At 38.4% G+C, this 21,414-nt stretch overlaps 1 protein-coding gene across 1 annotated transcript in view; it reads right to left on the bottom strand.

Annotated features, from left to right (window-relative positions):
- Positions 1-5,591: 5,591 nt before the first annotated feature.
- The window catches only part of BRINP1 (BMP/retinoic acid inducible neural specific 1), a 90,726-nt gene continuing 74,903 nt past the window's right edge, over positions 5,592-21,414 (bottom strand). The window contains exons 6-7 of the mRNA XM_072430197.1: positions 19,779-20,001; positions 5,592-14,321 (exon numbers count right to left, since the gene is read on the bottom strand). Of these exons, the coding sequence (XP_072286298.1) occupies positions 13,181-14,321; positions 19,779-20,001 (1,364 nt within the window). The 3' untranslated portion in view covers positions 5,592-13,180. The remainder of the gene's footprint in view (positions 14,322-19,778; positions 20,002-21,414) is intronic.

Here is a 21,414-nt window from a genome sequence, read left to right as displayed (position 1 = left end):
TTTGGGTTTTAAAAAGGTACTGGAAGCATGGTGCTGGGTTACAGAGCAAACAGCATTCCAATTGGCTAGCCTTTTCGGACCGACAGACCACTAAATATACCTGCACCGTACCGTGCATGCCGGGTGTCATTCACAACTTCCCCTTTAGTGACCTCATTATGCCAGTACCTGCCCACTCTCCCATTGCAGGCTCAGATACACAACCTGCCCACATCCCCAAGCCTGCAATCCACACGGGGACATGGTCCACAGCTTTCGCTGGTGTTCCCTCCCAGTGGGTCCTTCTTCCACAGCCGCAGACCACTAAAATTTTCTCACCCATTGGCAACCACTGTTATAAAGGCTCTCTGAACACCTGAAAGTTATTTTAAGGGTTCCCCCATGTTTTCTTCTATTAGGCCACACTGCGTTTTGGATAGGGTGCACAACAACTTAACTTCAAAAGTAACTTAAAAAATAAAACAACAGCAGCTTTGTTGTAGCAGTTTCAATTGCAGTATGTCCTGGCGGCTGGCACAATCTCTTCTCCTGGCAGTTTGATAAGTAGACGGGCAGCATGGCCTAGTATGACTGTCAGATACCATTACAGAATGCCACAGGCATTTTTTCTCAGAGTGAAGAAGGGAAAAAAAATATTAGCGAGCATTAGTGTTTGTGGGAAAGTAGAGAAAAGAAGTCAAGCTGGCAGAATGCTGTGTTTGCAGTTTGACAAATGCACTGGCAGCATAGCCTCATATTGCACAAAATGCCAGTGGTGTTTTTTTTTCTCAGAGTTAAAAAAGGTCAACAGTTAGTAACATGTGCCAGCTTTTTGCATGTAAACACCAGGATAAGCAGGCTGAGAAATTCTCTTTGTTTGCAAATTGGCAAATGCAATGGCACTGAAGGGATTACTGTGAGCCTTGGTGATACACAAAAGGTTTGGCAAAATATAAATAGCATTGAGAGAATGCAAAGGCAATCACTATTTGGCCAACTTAATGAGGACATACCCCTCCTGAGTTCAAGTGATTCCAGGGAATGGTAGTTACATTTTAGACAATTTCAACCTTATGGTCACAGTTTGGTGACTACCTTTGTCTAATCCAGCATGATAAAGACGTGGGCCCTGAATTACTAAAGCTTTCCAAGGATGGAGAGAATACACTTGCTTCACTGAAGCTGGGTGACTCTGGAAATCTGGAAGGGATTTCTTAAAATAATTTACTATTTACTAGCAAATGTTTTGAATCCTGGACTAGATTCATTCCAGGTTCACTGATCAAAGTGTATTCTCTCCAGCCTTGGAGAGCTTCAATAAATCAGGGCCTCGGTGTCACCAGTTTGGTGTTGTGTTCTGCCTGGTGTCCTGTGCAGAGCCCCGGTCTTAACTCTACTGGACACCTTTGGGATGAATTTGGATTATTGTGAGCCAGTTGTTCTCATCCAACATTAGTACTTGACCTCAAAAATGGCCCTTTGACACTTTGGGGCATAAAATCCCATTTTCACATCAGAAAACGTCTGGGAAGCCTTCCTAGAAGAGTGGAGGCTGACATACTCATAAAGAGCATAAAACCAATACCATAATATTGGTTTCAGAATGGGTTGTACAACAAGTTCATACAGGTCTAATGAGCAGATGTCCTCAAACATCTAGCCATATAGCAAATTCAAATGCAGAAACATTATTTCCTAGGACTAGTTCCTACCTAACATCTCCTATAGATAGTCTCCACCTAACATCATCTTCTGGGACTAGTCCCTACCTAACATATTCTCCTAAGGATAGTTTTCCCCATACCATCATCTCTTAGGGCTAGTACTAATCTAACATCATTTCCTAAGGGTAGTCTCTACCTAACAAAATTTTCCTAGGACTAACAGCCACCTAACATTATCTCCTAGGGCTGGCCCCTACCAACAATTAGTCTCCACCTAATATAATCTTATTACGCTAGCTCTGTCTAAACATGATCTACTAGGGCTAGTTCTTACTTATCATTTCCTAGGGCTAGTCCCTACCTATCCTTATCTCCTAGGGTTTATCTATACTAAAAATGATCTCCCAGGGCTAGTGCCCATGTAACATTATCTTCGACGGCTAGTTCCAACATAACATTATCTCCGAGGGCTAGACCAAACCTAATATCACCTCCTAAGGCTAGTCCTGATCTAACATCATCTTTTAACACTAGTCCCTTCCTAACATCATCTCCTGGGGCTAGTCCCAACCTAACATTATTTCCAAGGGCTAGTCCCAACCTAACATCATCTCCTAGGGCTAGTGGCAACCCAACATCATCTCCTGGGGCTAGTCCGAAGCTAACATTATTTCCTAGGACTAGTTCCTACCTAACATCTCCTATTGATAGTCTCCACCTAACATCATCGTCTAGGACTAGTCCCTGCCTAACATATTCTTCTAAGTATAGTCTCCACCTAACATCATCTCCTAGGGCTAATCACAATCTAACAACATTTCCTAAGGGTAGTCTCTACCTACCATAATTTCCTAGGGCTAATCCCCACCTAACATTATTTCATGGGGCTGGCCCCTACCAAATATTATCTACTAATTTTAGTAGCTAAAGTACCTAATGACATCTCTAATCATGGCTAGTTGTGACCAAACATCATCTACTAGGGCTAGTCCTTACTTATCATTTTTTAGGGCTATTCCCTACCTATCATTATTTCCTAAGCTTACTCTCTACCAAATATCATCTCTTAGAGCTAGTACCAACCATATAATCTTCTAGGGCTAGTATATACCCAACATTACCTCCCAGGGTTAGTCTCGACCTAACATATTCTCCTGGGGATAATTTCTACCTAACATCATCTCTCACCCAATATCACACTCTCATCAGTCTATGAAATAGCTGTTCGCATCTAAAGAGTTTTTTTTATTGAATGACCCATTTAGGCCAGCCCTGCTGATTGACTGCTACGGAGTTTAGTGGTTCCTTGTCATAGAAATACTAACAATGGAATGACACAGCAATGACAAGAAAATGACACATGACCATATTTCATGACACTGAGGATCACTAATATTACACAACATCAAACATCAATTTAGTCTGACCTACCTCAAAATCTGACAAATAAAGTTTACTTCCCACTATAATCACACATTTGAGACAAAGATTGTCCAGAGGAAAGAAACCCTTTCACTTTTCCAAGTGGTGTTTTAGAGATAAACCCCTCTGACTCCCATAATAAAGCAGATCTAAACACCAGTAAAATTGAATAAAGGGTTTAACCATGTTATTGTCATTCATAAAGGTCATTTTTACATTTTTAAATTTGTATCTATTTATAACCTTTATTGTTATAATTTCTGGTGCTTTGACAGCAAAGATTCATGTTTAGGTTTAGCAAATGTGCTCATGAATTGGCACCATAGGTTGGTGTTATTCATTGGATACCATTAACTATAGGGATGGTATTTACTTATTTTTCAAGTTATAGTTTAATCTTTACTATTTACCTGTAACCATGCACTTTCTAAAGTAATGATGCATCAGTGCTGAGCAACTAAGGCAGCACTTGCAACCTTTTAGTACAAATGTTATATCATTGTGATGACCTTATAGTGGGATTCTGCTTCTTCAATGCCAATTCATCAAACTGGGACCTGGGTAGAGCTGTGGCTACAATGGAGATCTCACACAAGGATCACATCAAAGAGTCTGGAATGCAAGTCTGGCTTCTGAGAGGTAAAGTTTTCAAAAGTAAAATGGTTCTCAATATAACCATCATTTATGTGGACCCCTCTATATTATTGGGTTCTGCTCTTTCAGTCACAATCTTTAGGCACATAGAATAAAACATTTAGATGTACAATCTCCATGAACAAACACTGACCGTAAAATCGATTGTGCACCTTAAAATCGTTTAATGAATTGGGACGCTGGCCAGGTCTTCTCTTCCAACATCAGTATTTAAACAAACAAAAGTTAATTTTGCCTAATGGGCTCAGTTACCATTTTAAAACCTTGTGGAAAAATCCTCCAAATAAATGGAGGATGATATGGACTCAAAGGCAGCTCCATAAAGATATGATTTAATTAATCTAGCGTGAATGAACTTTAAAAGGGTACTAATTCTGAAAGAAGGAACAGTAGAAGCAAAGTCTAGTCACCACAACTTTTTGTGGCATATATTTTTTCCCCATCACTAACTAACAATGCCTTGGTCTGCACGATGTTTTTGGGTGGAAGCTGTTATATTGGTAGAGGCAAGGTTTTGCTTTATTGTATTAGAGTCTCCAGCACAATAATGATACCACTAAATCTTTTTTCAAGAACTGACAGTCAGAGACAGCAGTGCCTTGGATCTCACATTGCACACTCACATACCAGGAGATGAATTGCCATTACTGGATGGAACTGATGACAAAAGCATTTTTTCACTGTCCTGTTTAGGTATAATCAACATTTCCAAAATGTTCCATATAACATAGAAAATATTGTTATTTTGAGTTCCACTTTAGTGGTCTTTCCAAAGTCCTTATCCTAACCCTACTGAATATTACTGAGATAAACTGGAATGCTGATTGTAAAGACCTGACCTCACAAATGCACTTTTTGGCACAAACTCTTGTAGACAAAAGAGAGACCAAAAATTGCATAAATGTAATAAAAACAAATGTCGCTCCATGGCATTGTATATGTTTTTGGATTTAGATGTCCAAAACAGTGCATGTAGGTGTGCACAGGTGCCTAGAATCTTTGGTCCCTTATTAATATATATTTTTATAATGTATTTATTTCATTTATACACAATTTCAACTTTCCACCTAATCTACAGTCAAAAAATGTTAAATATAATTATCGATAAACTAAATGTCAATATTTTCTGAAAATAACCAGTCATTAGGCTAATTTTTTCAAATACTATGATCTACATATATTGAATATTTCTATGTTGCAAAAGGATTGCTGTATGTAGGGTTTATACACACTGAATCCCTTTTTAAAGGTCAGACACATTCTGGTTAGCAGCACAGTGAATCTTAAAATGTCATTAATGATTAGCAATCAAGACTTGACTCAAACTGTCCCAATTCAAGCGCTTAAGGGCTGACATATGGACATTTTTCAAGATTTGTTCATCTCTATCCATAGATTTTAATAGAAAGAGATAAGCAACTGAATAATAAATGAATGGAGTTTTACCTATGCTTGTTTAGAGCCTTTCTCTTACTTACTTACTTACTTCTCTTACTTCTTACTTACTTACTCATCTCTAAATTCTACCTTTTCAATTCCCACTCCCATAGCAATGAAATATCATACCCAAGCTGATCCTCAAAGGATTTCCACAGCAATCCAAGGCTAAGCCTTGCTTGTACCACTTACCATTATGCATACTAGACTGCAACTTGAATCTCATTCTGCACGGATAGCTGTAAACATCATGCTAATACACAATACAGCAATACCCAAATAAGTTTTAGTAAATATGTTATATAAACTGTAAAAAAGAATGTTGATGTACATTCCAATTTAGATTTTTGTTAGATTAGTGTTTCCTAGATTACAGTATTGAAATGCTTTAGAAATAAAATGGGCAAATGAACTGGCAAACAAATGAGTGGCAAATATGATCCCATTTTTTGCAAAAAAATCTGCAAAAATCCATGTTTTGGAAATTTAACAAGGTTTTCCAAAGCCCCTACAAATCGTATTGTCAATAAAACTGCTGGGGTGACCTGTTCTGATGGAACATGTCATCAGTGAAAAAATGTAGATCTAAGGGAAAAAAGTATGTGGACAAAAAATTCTTGCGACATATTCCAACAGGCCATCCACAAACAATACAATAATGGGCCTGATTTATTAAAGTTCTCCAAGACTGGAGATGATAAACAATCTTGGGAGAACATGGGTAATCCAGGAAACTTGGAAAGGATTTGGTCCAAGATTGAAAATATTTGCCAAATTATAGAAAATGATTTTAGGAAGGATATTAGAAATTCCATTACAGGTTTGTTTGAGCACCCAGATTTTCCATGATAGTCTGGCTTCTCCATGACGTTTTTCCACTCTCAGAAACAGGACTTCCATGGAGAAATCAACTTTAACACTATCCCAGACCTAAAAAACTGGCCCAGAAATACATTAAAAATGAATCAAATACTTTTGTACTTGGGCCCCCTAATTTATTATGATATTAAAGTTAGAAAATTAGTGTGAAATATTTTTATTGGATTTATTTTGGATAGAATAAAGGTGGATTAGATACCTTGTCTGTTTTTCATTGTTCAAAAGACATGTAAGACTTCAGGTATCCTTCAAAGTTGTAAAGGCTACATCATAACTAATGGCACTCCAATTGCCCTGGTTAGGGAGGTCTTCTGAAATAGGGTTCCTTTAGTTGAAATATAGACCAAGAAAAGGAGAGCCAGAAGGGAGTCTAAAGTAACCTTAGTAGCTCATTTTTTGACCATATGGTACAGCTGACTCATTTCAGGTGTCAACCAACATTCTTTTTTATCAGAGCTTTAATCTTTATAAAGACCTGACAACGTTACAAGTTGGATCTCAGATAAACTTTCCACATTTTCTCATAGGAGAGCATAATTTGATGCCTGACTAGAACTTTTTTAGATAGATGTTAGGTTTTTATTGATGTCTGTGCTGGAAATAGTCATACTCTCTGCTTTGGTGAACATGGGTGATTCTAAATTGCCACCAGACCGACATTTTGGGGGAAATACTTCCATACATCTGTTTTTGTGACAACTGTCTAACTCAATGTTTCCTAACCATGGTTCCCCCACAGGTTGCCAGGGGTTCCTTGAGCAAATTGTGCCTCTTAGTTTAATTGATACCAGTGATCTGTTTTTTTTTTAAGGATGATATTCTTCCCAATGGCCAGCAATTTAAGAGACATTTTTCCCACTGACCAGCACACCAATGTACTGTAATTTATGAATATAGTAATCATAGAGGGGGTTCCCTGAGAACCTGAATGTTATTTCAAGGGTTCCCCCATGATAAAAAGGTTGAGAAACACTGATCTAACTGCTGAACTCTTAGGAGAGTTTTCCTATCACTGAAGTAAATTTAATGCCACAAATGGGACACAGATATAAACAAATAGTCAGTAGTTTTAACCTTTCCATTCATATAATGCACCAGGTTGGAGTTTTGATATCTGGTGGCCAACCTGCATTGTGGGAGCCAAACACAGTTTGTAAAGCAGCCTTGGATCCTGCATCTTTAGACCCAGGTGGCTTTCAAAAGTGGAAGCATTAATTTAGCAGAGTACTGTAAGTTTGGTACTTTCCAGTGGTCTCATGAACATATCCCTAGTTTCTGCCTTGCAAAGCAAGAATCAAATCTCCAACCACCCCTGTATCATAGTCTTCAGTCTATACAAGTCTTCTGTAGCATTTCATTAATTGAATATTTCTACGACCACCCCTGTATCTACAACCACCCCTGTATCATAGTCTTCAGTCTATACAAGTCTTCTGTAGTATTTCATTAATTGAATATTTCATGTGGCCCTTTGGAGATGTCAGGGGCTGCACCTGAGACCCCCTATCCCATGTAAGTTGACAAACATTGGTTCAGTCATTGGAACTTTTTGTCTTAAATGACTCTCTATAAACCAATGAATCATGGCCACCAAGTTTAAACTGTTGTAATAAGGTATTTCTTGATTATAAATAAGGAGGATGTCTGAGTTCCAAAAAACCTGTTTTTACAGCAAACTGTAGATGTTCACCACCTGCCATATTTGCAAACAAATGTAAATGTCAGCAAGTGGCAAACATCAAAATAGTTGTTGTGGTAATAACTGGCATTCAGCCTGTTGTTTACAATTCCACATGCTTTTTGAATGATGGGTGGTGAAGGTGGTGATGCTCTCTACAAACACCAGCCAAATAAGTATGCTGCTGTTATTGACTCTGGGACAACTGCAAGTGTATGTATTGGGTGGTATTTCCATGGATTCTGTATGACTTCTACCAACCACCAGCCACTATATGCGGATGCCAGCCAACAATTGGGCTGATTGCTGATTGATGTGCAAATCAGGCAGCTTTCTGGCTATTTACTATAGCTCCCTGACTGAACAACTGTCCACATAGGTTTGCCAATATTGGGTTCATTACCTTGTATTATTTTTACCAAACCTGTAGATGACCAAACATAAGTGAGAGTTTGCCCAATTAGTAGTAATAAATAATGGTGTACCTTTGTATGAAAACAGATAATAATCATGTAAACTTGTTAGTCAATATGTACTGTGTGTATCCAGGACAAGGTAGTCTAATTTAGTATCTAGAGGTAGTTGGTCACATTCAGCTGGACCTCCATTGTAATTTTAAAGATGTTTGACTGCTCAACAAAATATCTTCATTAAATCTGAAGCTCCTTGAATAAAACACAAAGGGTCTGGAACACAAAGGGTCCAGTTATTAAAGCTTCAAAGACTGAAGAAGACAGACTAATCTGGGAAAACATTGTTAATCCAGCAAACTTGGAATGGATTTTGTCCATAATTCAAAACTTTCCCCAACTACTAGCAAATGACTTTTAATACATCTTTCCCACGTTTATTAGATGACCCATGTTCCCACATGATAGTCTATCTTCTTCAATCTTGAAGAGCTTCAATAAATCTGTCCCAAAACATCTACAACTTTACCAAACAGGTCTTAAAAAAACTGACTATTTAGTGACTAATTCTAACCAGTGACTAATACTAATTAGTCATTAGTTAGTTCTTATACTTCTATTGTGGACCTGGCTGTTTAAATTCTGTATCATTACCCAAAAACTTTTTAAGTACATGGATTCATCTCTTTAAAAAAAAATCCCTAAATAAAAGTAAATGCATTTAAACTGTATTTGCATCTTGTCAAGTTTTATAGTGTATGTAAATCTTTTTTTTTTCCACATTTCTGAGCCCTTTTATCCAAATGAAACACCCCCGGCCACCATTCCATTTGATATCCCATGCATAGTTCAATTTCAGCTTGGTGTGTGTCAATAGGTTTTTTTTTTTATAACCGAGGAGGAACATGCTGGCATCTGCAGGATCAGTAGCTTGTCATCCTCCTTTTTGGTTTCTAATTACCATCATTATCATTTTATATTACACTTTACACATTGTATTATACAGAAGAAAGAAAGAAGAAAAAAAAGATTCTCTCCCTTATAGGGGGGCAAATGTTTCTTTCAATTATTCTTATGGCAGTTGACTCCCTTTTCTGCTGGTATTTTCAAGGCTCATGCAGGAGGTCACTTAATTTCTGAAGCATTTCTCCTCAGTCCTTATTGCCGCATTGTGAACACGGCGGTGTGCTTCTCTCATGTCTTCCCCCTCCTAGGGCAGTGATTGTCTGACTGGGTGAACCTTCTTCATGAACAACAGATATGGGGTCGGCAGACTTTTTTCAAGGCTTGGTCAGTGGACCCAACTGATGGATATCTGCCGTGACGATTGGCTGGAGGAGTGCTTTGTAGAATTAAAGATGTCCTTAAGCGGAATAAGTCTAAGATAAATAAAGGACGACAAAGACACACAATGCATAACACTTATGTAGCGAAAAGGCTTGTGCATTTTGTAAACGTCTATAATACCGTGGGTACTGTGCCTCTCCTTTTAGAACAGCAGTACGTATTTGGCAGCACCTGAAAATGAGCATGCTTACACAGAGTATGGCTACATACTTCCATTTTCTTTAAAGTTGCTCTGGGTGCACCATTGTCTGCAATAATAAAGCTAAACTCCAGGCAAACTGCAAAATACACAACTGAAATTCATGCAAGGGAGCTGTTCTACGTGCCGGGTCATCTGCGTTTCTGCCCACTCAGATCTGGGATTGACCGGTGACTTGGCTTTTTCTAAAAGCATTTAAGCCACATGGCTTGGTCACCTCCCCAACCCCTGCCTGGTATTAGACAGTGAAGGGGCAGCAACAAATGGATAAAGTCCCTCTATTATCCAATCCAATTGCCTCATTCTTTCTCCCAATTTACTGTACAGGTGATTACTAATGGTTATCATCTATCCAAATTTAGTTATTTACACTTGTTGCATGTATAAAAAAAATTTAATGGTTACTTCTAAATACACAAATCAACTTACAATTTTTTTGTGTACACTTTTCTGGAGTTCAGCTTTAATTATTACACAGGATGGTATATCTGCTTCACTTAAATGTATTTAAAATCCTTTACAAAAAAAAAAGTCTTTTTGAGGTTTTAGTGATATCTAAAAACATTCTTTGAATATTATTAATTTGAAAATAGCTTGTGAAATTACGTTTTTGTGAAGTTTTCCTTTAATGCCCCCACTCAATGCGTTCCACACTTACCCTCAAACTCTTATTGAGCTGAAGCTGGACTGCATGCACTGCAGCCTGATTCAATCCTACTTGAAGGGAAAAACTGGAGCACTACAGGCCAAAATTGGGCTCAAAATACTTCTACTTGTTTGCTTCAGTCCACCGAAACTAGTCAACGTGTTGTGAGGGCTCAAAGCTGAAATTTCCATTCGAATAGTGATGTATTTGTTGCAGAAAACTAACTGAAATGTTAAGAGAATGCCAAAAAAGTGATATTTGCTAATAGGCTCACTCCTTAGCGGGTGGTTTTAGCAAATTTGGCATGTGGAGCTCATATTTTGCCCTTCAAATATCTAATTTTCTCAAGATGGCCTTCTAAGCAGTGCCTGACCTGGTGCAACTAAACTTTCATTGAGGACCCAGTGCCATCCCCCTAATCCTTATGTTGATTCCTGCACTGGGTCCTCCTTTGGATGGCTACATACTCCACGAATGCAGACTTGCCAAATGAGTGAATAGGGTGAGCACTATGCATGCACAGAAGGTGCAATAACCATCTAAAAAAAGCTGGGCAGCAATAGGCAGGGTCTCAGAGTGAGTATCTTTAAATTACTTTAAAGGGGTGGGCAATGTTAAAGAGGGGGGAAACTTCAAGAGTGATACCGTAATATAATTAATTCCATCAAATGGTTATACTTGAGCATATCTGATAAAAAATTGAGACGATGCTAGCTATTTAAGGGATGGGCATTCTGCTGCAATATGAATAGCTGGGGGCTGAATAAGAGGATTTAAAAATATATATATATTCTGCCAGGTTCTGATTTTTGGCATACTACATTATTATTATTATTATTATTATTATTAATATTATTATTAATATATTAATAATAAAAACATATTTTGCTGTAACTCAAGGGAAATTATTTCTATTGGCATAGCTGAAGTGAATAAAAATAAAGATGCAATTTAAAAGTGCACATGTGCCCTGACTATGAACTTGAAATAAATTACATATTCTTAACAAGCAGTAAAAGATCATTTTATATCTGCTTGCACTGTATAGTAGTTCATTCTCAACCATCTGAAAGTGAACCTGTACTGACAAAGTATGTAAGCTGTCATTGCTCTCCTAGTTGTAAAAAAGTTTAGCTTGCCTGGTTGGAGTTCCAATCCTCTGCTTTATTACTTCCTGAATCAATGACCCAGAATAACTATGTATCCCAAACGTTCAGATAATTGGGACACAAACTGCTCACTTGAAACTACCTGAACTAAATGATTTGCTTTATATTAATTAATTCACCATCATTTTGGCAATATCCTGCTGTATACCTATCAGAATGCAAGAGCATCGTCAAGTGATATTTGGGTTACTCAGCATTCTGTGCTATCTCATTGAAAGGGACCATATGTGACTCTCTTCTAGGTACCATAGCTTGCAGAAATTTAGGTATTCCCATTGGGCAATGATGGAACCTGATGTAAAAAGCAAACCTTACTTTTAATGCAAGGTCTGCTATATATAATGAACTTTCTTTCATCATACAGAAGGTCGCAATTCTTTAATTGTATGAGGATTAGAGAAAAATGGCACTTGGTAAAAAAAAAAAATCTTCAGTGGATTTAGTTGTAGAAAGATTGGAATAAGAATGGAAAATATATTATTCCCTCCTTAACCAACAGCTAACCTGCCCATCCATGCAACTGTCAAAATATTAATGGTTTTGATGGACAACTTTTCTAATTAAATGGAGCCCATGAACGGTAAGCATTTTTTAAGTTAGCCACATTACCTGTTTATATGTAGCTATATAAAGATCATGGGATAATAGTGTATTAGAATATAAGGAAAAGAAGATTGCATGTAAAAGTGCACCTTGTAATGTATTATATAAGTATAAACTATTATATACAGTGCAAATTATAAGGAATTATGAATTTAAAATATGTTAAAGCCCTATTGAGCCTTATCAATGGATTCCAAGTGTAATGAATGATCACACTCTTACCCTTTGTTAATTAATAAAGAAACCATGGCCATAGCAAATCTGTCCTTTGCCATTAGGTTACAGAGAATGGCCGCTGCAGTCCATGGGAAACCAGTGGCCTCTCTTCTGTGGTCAGACACACCCTCTGGGAGTAGTGTAGTGACTTACAGAGGGCGTGTCAAACTACTCCAAAGAGACGGCTATTCCTTAAAGACAGCAAGATTCATCCTCTGCATCATGACAGCAGGAAACAGCTTTTCATTGGCTGTAGCTTCCTTATGAACACATAAATCTGATTAGGAGAGTTCAATTGGGCTTTAAATATGCTCAGCTGAGAAAAAATAATCCTAATAACATGGAGAGAAGCAGCAGTTTGGCTATTTGAAAATGAATATTATATGTGCAATGTATTTGTCTGGCATAATTCACATTTAACTGTACATATAACACTTACACTGTTTGACTTTTTTTCACTTATAAGACCATAACACGCATGAACTGCTCCATTAACAAGGGAGCTGAATATGTCAATGAGAAACACTATAATAGAATCGACCTACGGGCACTTTACAGGGGTGGAAAAAGCCCGATCAGGTCATTTTCAGAATGTCTGTGGGTCGTCTCCTACTATTTATAACACCTAAAAGGGATTTATATTTCAAATACCCTGACTTGTTCTTGTCTATAATTACTGACCCCCAATCTCCCACCCCCCAAAATAATAAAAAAATACATAAAAGGAAGTATGTAAATATACTCCATTTTATACTTTGCAGCATAATCATAATCAGGTCATAAGGTAGATTCTAAAATAATAAAAGTCCACCTAAATCCCTTCAGAGTTTTCACCTCTGAAATTCCATGGTCTTACTCAGAGGAAGGCATGGGAAGGTTAACAAAGTTTGACTGTCATGTGATCAGGTTGCTTCAGTATCTCAGTATTGTACAAGTCTAGGGCATGGTTGACTCGTATGATTTCACTATTGGTCAACTTCAATCGATGCTTCAGCATACAAGAGAAGAGGTCTAGTTGTGGTTTTCCTGGTGCCGTTGGTGGAGCTAGACGATTGATTCGCTCCCGTATGTCCAACATGAGTAACATGACCGATGACGAGGAATAAAACTGCCCTCCTTGGGAGTAAGACTGATTGACTTGTTGGACTGCACTGCGCAAGAGATCTGGGTTGAACCGTAAGCTATAGCCATACAACTGGACCTCAGAAATTTTTACGTAGAATTGTCGTTTTGTAGGATCTGACAGGTCAACTGGACCTTGGCCTGTGTCATTGCGCAGAAGAGAAGGTAGACGTGTACGACTGCGTAGGTAAATATGTACAGTTTCAAAAAACGTTTTCCAGCGGTTGCCTAGTAGGAGAGTCCAATTATAACACTGACCATTTTGAAGCCGTGTTTTCTCCCATCGTGGGTAACCGTGTTCTCCAAACGGCATGCTCCATCCTTCTGAGTGGCTCCCGCTAAATGGGTTGACATACACAAAGAAGCTTGGATCCAAAGTCGTGTTCCGAGCCTGGCAAATGCGCATGGACATTCCAATGACCATGTGGATAAATTCAACCCTATTTTTGTTACTTTTTAAGGTGAGTGACATTCTTTTCCTCCAACGTGGGTCGAAGTAGGTGTCTAACCGGATTTCGTTGCTAATAAACGTAGTGTGCACGTGGAGACGGGAGTCCATTTTTTGCAAGAGATATCGGAGCTCCTGATCTTGGAAGTCTAATTCGGTCTCCAGGCTCATGAACTGCTCACTGCGTTCCGAATCCACATTCTGGGCTTCGCATCGGCCACGGTATAACTTATAACCTTTGTTACACGAACCACAGAGGGAGATGTTTGCCATACTGCACATTGCACAGCTTTGGTTGCCTCCTATTATGCATGGAATGGGTCGCTGACAAAGACTGCTTCCACCATGGCACACACAAATGCGTTGGCTCTCTAAAAATGTGCCCCAGAATCCATTCTCATTGCAATAAAGAAGTGATTGTACTCGAGCCAGCCACTGCTGAATTGATCTGAAATGAAAGAAATAAAAATATATTACTGCACCTTTTCGAATGTTTAAATATAGCATTTAAACAGATTTGACATGTACAAATATTACGCTTGAATGCATTAAATCCTCAGAATAAAATACTAAACTTGACTAACATTTTTAACCATACAAACACAGAGCTTAGAACAACCATTAGGAAACTATTTCCTAAATTGTTTGAAAAGCACAAACAGAAATAATAGGGCTCGGCTGTGTGGACTGAAGGTAAGGTGACAGTAAGAAACTATATGTCATGGTGGGGCTATGTGCTACATGCAAATCAAAATATATTACATAGCATGAATATTGAAGGACCATATGTTCCATTTTCATCAAAATGCCCTTGTAACATGTAAAGTTTACCCTTAACAGTGTTTTTACCCTGACTACCTTCAATTGGGTATTTACTTTGCAGGACTGTTTTCTAAATCTTTTCTTGCACCAGCTGAACTTCCTAGAACTAACAATATTACCCAGTGATTTAACAGTAGGTTGGCTAGTTTTGGTTAATGATCCTTCTAGCTTGTCAGTCATTGAAGGACTATTTCTATTCGTACCTATGCTCACCTATTGTTGTCTGGGATTGCAGACGCTTTACTCCTTACTGCTTCTCCCATTGGCATGCCCTATTAGTGAACCTCTGCCTTGCCAAAAAAAAGTCTCTAAACTTTGGAGGCAGTGTTATGGCCTGAGGTGCCTTTGGGGGGCAGTGTTATGATTTGAAGTACTTGTGAGGGCAGTGTTATGGTCTGGTTACCTACAAGGCAGTGCTATGATTTGGGGTTGCTTGGTCAGATCTAATTCCACTCCAGAGACACCATCAGCAATTTCAAGGTCCCATACTGGGTAGACTTCCCGGGCCCTTCCTCCATGTTCCAGAATTACAAAAGTCAAATTCTTTTAGTTCTTTTAATTGGGGCCTGGTACAGAAGTACCCATTGTCCTCCCCCAATGGCGACCCTTTGTACTACACCTAAGCAGTGGAAACTTTACCTGCTATTTACATTCCAAACCCAACTAGTTAACAACATGCATGACAACGTGCATTAGGGCAGTGTTCCCATTGACAGGTGGTGGGCAGGGGTATTACTGCACTGACCTGGTATAGACCTCTTTCTGACCTTTCCATAGCCAACAAACGCCTATCAAGCCTAGTTGATGATATGGAACTGGTGGCAAGTGCTATAGAAATATACAGTTGACCAATTCCATTCTGCCCTTCCATATATAAAACCCAAATAGCATAATGTTCTTCAATTTCATGCAATTTATTGAAAATCCATATAAAAATGTTCCTTTAGGCAACTCTCAAAACTGTTACTCTGTACTTACCTTTCTAACATTTCTGCATGGATTTTCAAATAAATTGCATCTAATTGAGATAAGGTGTGTTACATGAATATATATATATTACTGTGTTATTCATAGGCATTGCCTGAGGGATCCAACCAACGACACTCAGCATGAAGATGCTGGATGATGATAATGTGGTCACACTGTTGCTGATAATGACGATGTTGATTGCAGTGGGCAGAAATTGCTAATAGAAGGGTAAAGGCTAGCTGAGTGACAGAAGGTGACGTTGAAACTGGCACAGAGAATGCTGACATATGTGACAACGAGAAGAATATTAAGTGCACGCACTGAAACGCGTCACCCGGATAATATTTCCAGACTTTTTCCGTCTGGATTTAATAGGATACTAAATGTTCTGCTATACATCTCCTATACATGTGTGTGTGTGAATCACTGGCAAGTAGATTTTGAGAAGCTTTTGTTTTGTGCTTTAGTATTCGGTTCATCATGCGCATTCATGTCAAATTTTGAATCTCCACACCTTCTGGCTTTGCAATAAGGATGTCAGAATGTTCATTTCTCTAAGTTGAATCTTATTCATTTTGAATTGCAGCAATCAGAGAAAAAGATCTTTCTTTATAAGTGCTTAAATACATGATTATTCGATAAAAAAGAGACTAAACTGTTTGCCATTTGCTTCAAAGCAGATAGGGATGTTTCAAAATTTACCAAGTCTTTTTTAAAATATATCTAAAACCAAATTTTAATAGAAAAAGAAAGGGTTGAAATGCAGTATTTTTTTTTTATCGGTGTCCCAATTGAGAGATTTTCCCTTTTATTCTGCAGATACAAAAAGAAAATCTCTCCAGGGTACAGTAAATCCCCTTTTTGACAGCTGTCACCGGAACAAGTGCCCACAATCAAAGAATTCCACCTCTCTCCTGATTATTTTGTTTTTCCCTCACTTTAGGTGCATGTGATAGTGGTCATCAGGTAAAAGTGCGTGAACCTCCTAAGCAGGATACAGGCTGCAAGAACCTGAACACTTATCTGAACACAATGAACATTAGGTATTATTTAATATTTATTAGATATTATTTATTGTTCTTCATTTTTTAAATCTTTTTGCATATTTGTAAACTATATATATATATATATATATATATATATATATAATTATATATATATATATTAATACAAATATAGTTTAATGAGGCGGAGTAGAGGGAAGATAACAGGTCTTGTGTTTTTCAGCCCCGATCCCCTAAAAAGATTATATTTCAATAGGAAGGGGCTCTCATCTTAGAGGTTGAGTTGAGAAAGAAGTTGAGTCCAGAAAGAGGGAATCTTAGGGTAAGATAAGTTCAACCATGATAGTGTGATATATGAGTAAGAATATTGGAATTTGATCATTTGCATCTATGAAAGACATTGATAGATGGTTTGTAACAAAGATTTAACAGATAATGCTAAATTATATTTAAGTCAACTCTTGTGGTCCATTTTTTCTAATAGATGTAGCCCTTCCCGTCACGTTACGCAAACAATGTTGCAAGTAATTTCAACCTTTAAGATTAGTTTTTATATATATATGCAAATCAGCTATATAAATGAGTCATTGAGGTTGTATAAATATCAAGGGTAGGCCTATTCTAATTCACTTTGGGGAAATCACCTTATATTCTAAATTAAATGTCCCAAAGTATTCAATAATATTGAGTCATTCTCAAATACTCCAGCCCCTAAATTTTCTCTACTCCTCAATATGCATTACCCCCACCACCACCACCGCTGCCCCACTCCATGCCTTGTCTCGTCTCTCCTTTATGTCTTATCATTTCCATATTCCTTCCATATCTCCATATATTTATTTCACCTTTATATCTCTTTTTTTTCTTCCTGGAACAAAACGTTCATTGACCTCATGTGTAATCTCCTATATTTAAAACGCTGGTGTGTCACATATGTACAAAATGGAAATTAAAGTTTCTAATTCTGGTTTATGTTATTGTCTGCTTGACTGTTATATCTCCCAAGAGCACTTTTTCTTACCTTTATATCAACAATAATTTGTACCTTTTATATTTCTTATTTACAGTTACGTTTTCTAATAAAGATTTTCAAAAAATGCAATTTGTACTGTCAATGCAACTTTCACAAAACACAAATGTTTGTTATAGTATGGGACATCGGGTTTGGTCTATCAAAGCTAGAGGAAGATAAAATACCATGGAAGGACCTGGATGAGCCAGAAATTCTGGAATGGATCTGGTCCAGGACTAAAAACCTTTGCTGCTAAGTAATGGGAAATGAGTTTGGAGAAATTAATTACAGGTTTTCTGAATCATCTAGGTTCAACAAGTATGGTCTACCTTCTTTAGTCTTGGGGAGCATTGATAAATCGGGCCCATTGTGTGAACAACCTCCATAATAATCTCTACAATTACCTCTATGACCTAAGTCCCTGTGATGAAGCACACCAGAGGGTGAGTACTACCTCTTTTAGAGGTCTGGTGGTGTAAGGCAACTTGCATCTTGCTGTGTCTTAGCCATTAACTCAATAAAGTTTTTTTTTTCATGGAAAAAACACCTGGTGGCCTACATTGCTGTATAGCATGGTTGTGTTTAACTTATGTGACGTGTTGAGAAGCCCTGGTTTCCAGGAAAAGCATCAAAACATAGTGTGATAAATTTGAACTGCAAGCCTAATGGCCAATTCACTCTATCGCTCTGAATTATACCTGATAGTTTTTGAATGGTTCCCCAATACAAATGAGCCCTCATGGCACATTGCACTGATGAGTGGTACATTGCTAAAAATGCTGAATGCACACATGTAGGTTCTTTGTGGTGCATTGGGCAACTAATTCAAATCAATAGGCTGTCCTAATGTAATTAATATTACCATGTGAACCTATATGCATTAGCACACATGTTTTTGTAGCAACATAGAAGAAGTAAACCTTCATTCCTTGTTATTAAGCAATAAAAAAATTCACAATTAGAAAAACTTTCAGAAATAGGCCTGGAAGGTTTTTAAAACATTTTGCCTTCTGATAATATGTATGCTGGCCACAACTTACTGTAAAATGTATGTATAATATCCCTATTAGGTGGAACATATATGGCCGGCAGCCCTGCACTGTGCAACACTGGAGTATCACACCCTGTTTATTCTGTCCAGCAATGTAACTTGAAGCAGCAAGGAGAACAGGGAACTACCAGCATCCCTTGCTTCCCCTAAGCTGTGCAGCCTGAGATTTACTTTTTCGGCATCCCCAGCAATCTGGGACTCTGAGTCCCTGGCTTCTGGGACTTTAAAGTTTCTCTGCTCCCAGTCCTCAGTTGCCTGTTGTAGGGGCAAGCTGGCTGACCTTCCACTGGTGTGTTATTTCTTGGTCTTACTGTTGCTGGTTCTGCCCCTTTCCTTACCTTTTTCCCTGAGATTTTATGCTCCCTGGACTAACCTTTGCCTGTGACCCCAACTCTTCCTTTGGATACCTTTTTTGGTTGACTGATTACCTGTGCATGACCTCTGTCTCTGTTTTCTGCACTTATCTCTGGTATTCTCCCCTGTACTGCATAATCTGTGGGCTCCTGGTCCTCTGTCGGTCCTTCCCTAATCCCATTTTTTGCACACATAAATTGTGGGGGCAACCGTGTCCTGGGAAGGTGCAACTATCTTCCTGAGGCTGAGCAGGGGCTTACTATAGGGAATGAGTAGAGGGCTTGATTGAGGGACAAGCCTTTGATTAGCACTGGCACTGGACCAGGGCCTCACACTCCCTTAAACTTATCAACAACTGTGTAGTGGTGAGGTTCACCTAAAGACCCCATTCCAGGCTTTTAAATCATTTTTCCCAAGAGGAACCCTTTAAAAAAATTTTCAGGTCTCTGAAAACCCCTGCAAAAACTAATGGATTGGGGATTATTGAGAAGCCCTACAGACAGCTTTAAGGATCAATGTTGTCAATCTGCCACAGCTTAAAGAAACCCTAGCAACCTCTGAAGGAACCCTGGCTGAGAATGGACACTCCATTTGATAGATAGATTAACCGTTTCTCTGTTGTGTTTTGTTTTTTCAGTTGGTACACCTAATTAACATGGTTCAATTGGATTAATACACACAAAACTGACTTACCTTTCTCTGGGTAACTGGTGGTTAGGATTGTGTTTGCAACGCAGACTTAGACTGAAGAGCTTCCTCGCTGTATGCTGCATCTTTTGGCGTTGGATTTCCAGAGAATTCTGTAGCAGTTTGAAACGACTTTGCAGTTCCCAATCATTTCCCCAGTGCTGGTGAATGGCTCCAACGCTTAAGAAATGACTGCTGGGTAAGCGTCTCATGAAAGATTTAAATTCATCTGCAGAGGAATATAAAAAAAAAAATATAATAGGTATTGATAACACTTTCAGGAAAGGAGTCGAAGATTAAGACGTTTCAAGTACATTCATTTGATTGAAATCTTATGACTATAGAAACCAGGTCCGGAAAATGTTAGACTGGAAATAATGTTCTTTTTCTAAGAATTGGTACATCTGGTAGACAAAGACATACTGAACAGGATTTTTAGTTTTTTTTTTTCTTTTTATTTGCTGTAACAACAATGTTGCTTTTTTACCTCAAATTGAATGTCTGTCAAATAAGCTGTAAACTATATCTTGTATTAGACGCTTGAACATGACCCATTTTCCTAGGTACACAATACTCCACTCTGGAACTTCCATGTGATTTAACCTGTCTTCACACCTATGCCTTGGGGTAAAGAGCAGTAAAAATGAATGTTTTATTCTGTCGACTCAATTCGCAATAGGTCACAAATTTTGTGTTGCAGTCCCATTAACCTACAATGGCACCCCACACATCTCCAATAGGTGGTAACTGCTAGTGCCTCCAGAGGTGACAATGAGACTACAGTATATTACCAAACAGCACAGATAACCTGCATTGGGTGTACTGGGTTTAAAAAAATATGGCATAGTGACACAGAAGATGCAAAAATGAACCATGGCTTTCTCAAAGAACATGGACATCTAACACTTCAAGAAGCCTTTAGCACTTGAATGGAGGGCCAGCAGAAGGCACAGATAACCAAAACACCTATTATATCACAGGGACCTTCCTTTGGGTTTTTGTTACATAATCTACAGTGTCTCCTTATGCAAAAAAAAAGGAAGTATGGTGCTGCTGATCTCACATTCTAAAATCACATTTTGAGAAGAACATGCATATAAGGACTAGTCACCAGAAATAAGGAACAGCCTATACCTTTAACTCTGGTCAGGAAATGCCAATAATCTGAAGGATTGATGACTCAGCAAACTCCCCAAAAAGGTAGGCTTACAGTGACCATAATATCAAGCATGTGGGAGCAGGGGCATGTCCAGCGGATGGCGGTGTAGGATGCATCACTTCTGAGCTCTCTGCTATCCGGGGGAATCCATTACTCTTCTTAGCACATTAGTGCCTTATTCGTACCCCCAGATGGGTCCCAAACGAAGAGGAACTCAGAAGAATAAACCCACTGGCAGCAGGATAGCCGGTTTGTTTTCTCCCAATGCCCATAAAGGAACAGGCTGCAAAGGAACGGCCTCCAGTAAATCTTTCTGTCGCAACAGAAGTGTGATTGCATGGCAAGCTGACCAGCTTTAGCTGCTACTAGGGATATGCTAGAGATTCACTTTCATACAGTTAGCATCCCTAACTCCAATTCAGAGCCCGACCACCCCTGCTGCTATGGAAAAGGTATTGAATTCTTCTGTAATAAGTGAAGATG

The sequence above is a fragment of the Pyxicephalus adspersus genome, chromosome Z (assembly GCF_032062135.1).
Source record: "Pyxicephalus adspersus chromosome Z, UCB_Pads_2.0, whole genome shotgun sequence".
Taxonomy (NCBI): Eukaryota; Metazoa; Chordata; class Amphibia; order Anura; family Pyxicephalidae; genus Pyxicephalus; species Pyxicephalus adspersus.
This window is presented reverse-complemented; position numbering and strand designations above follow the sequence as displayed.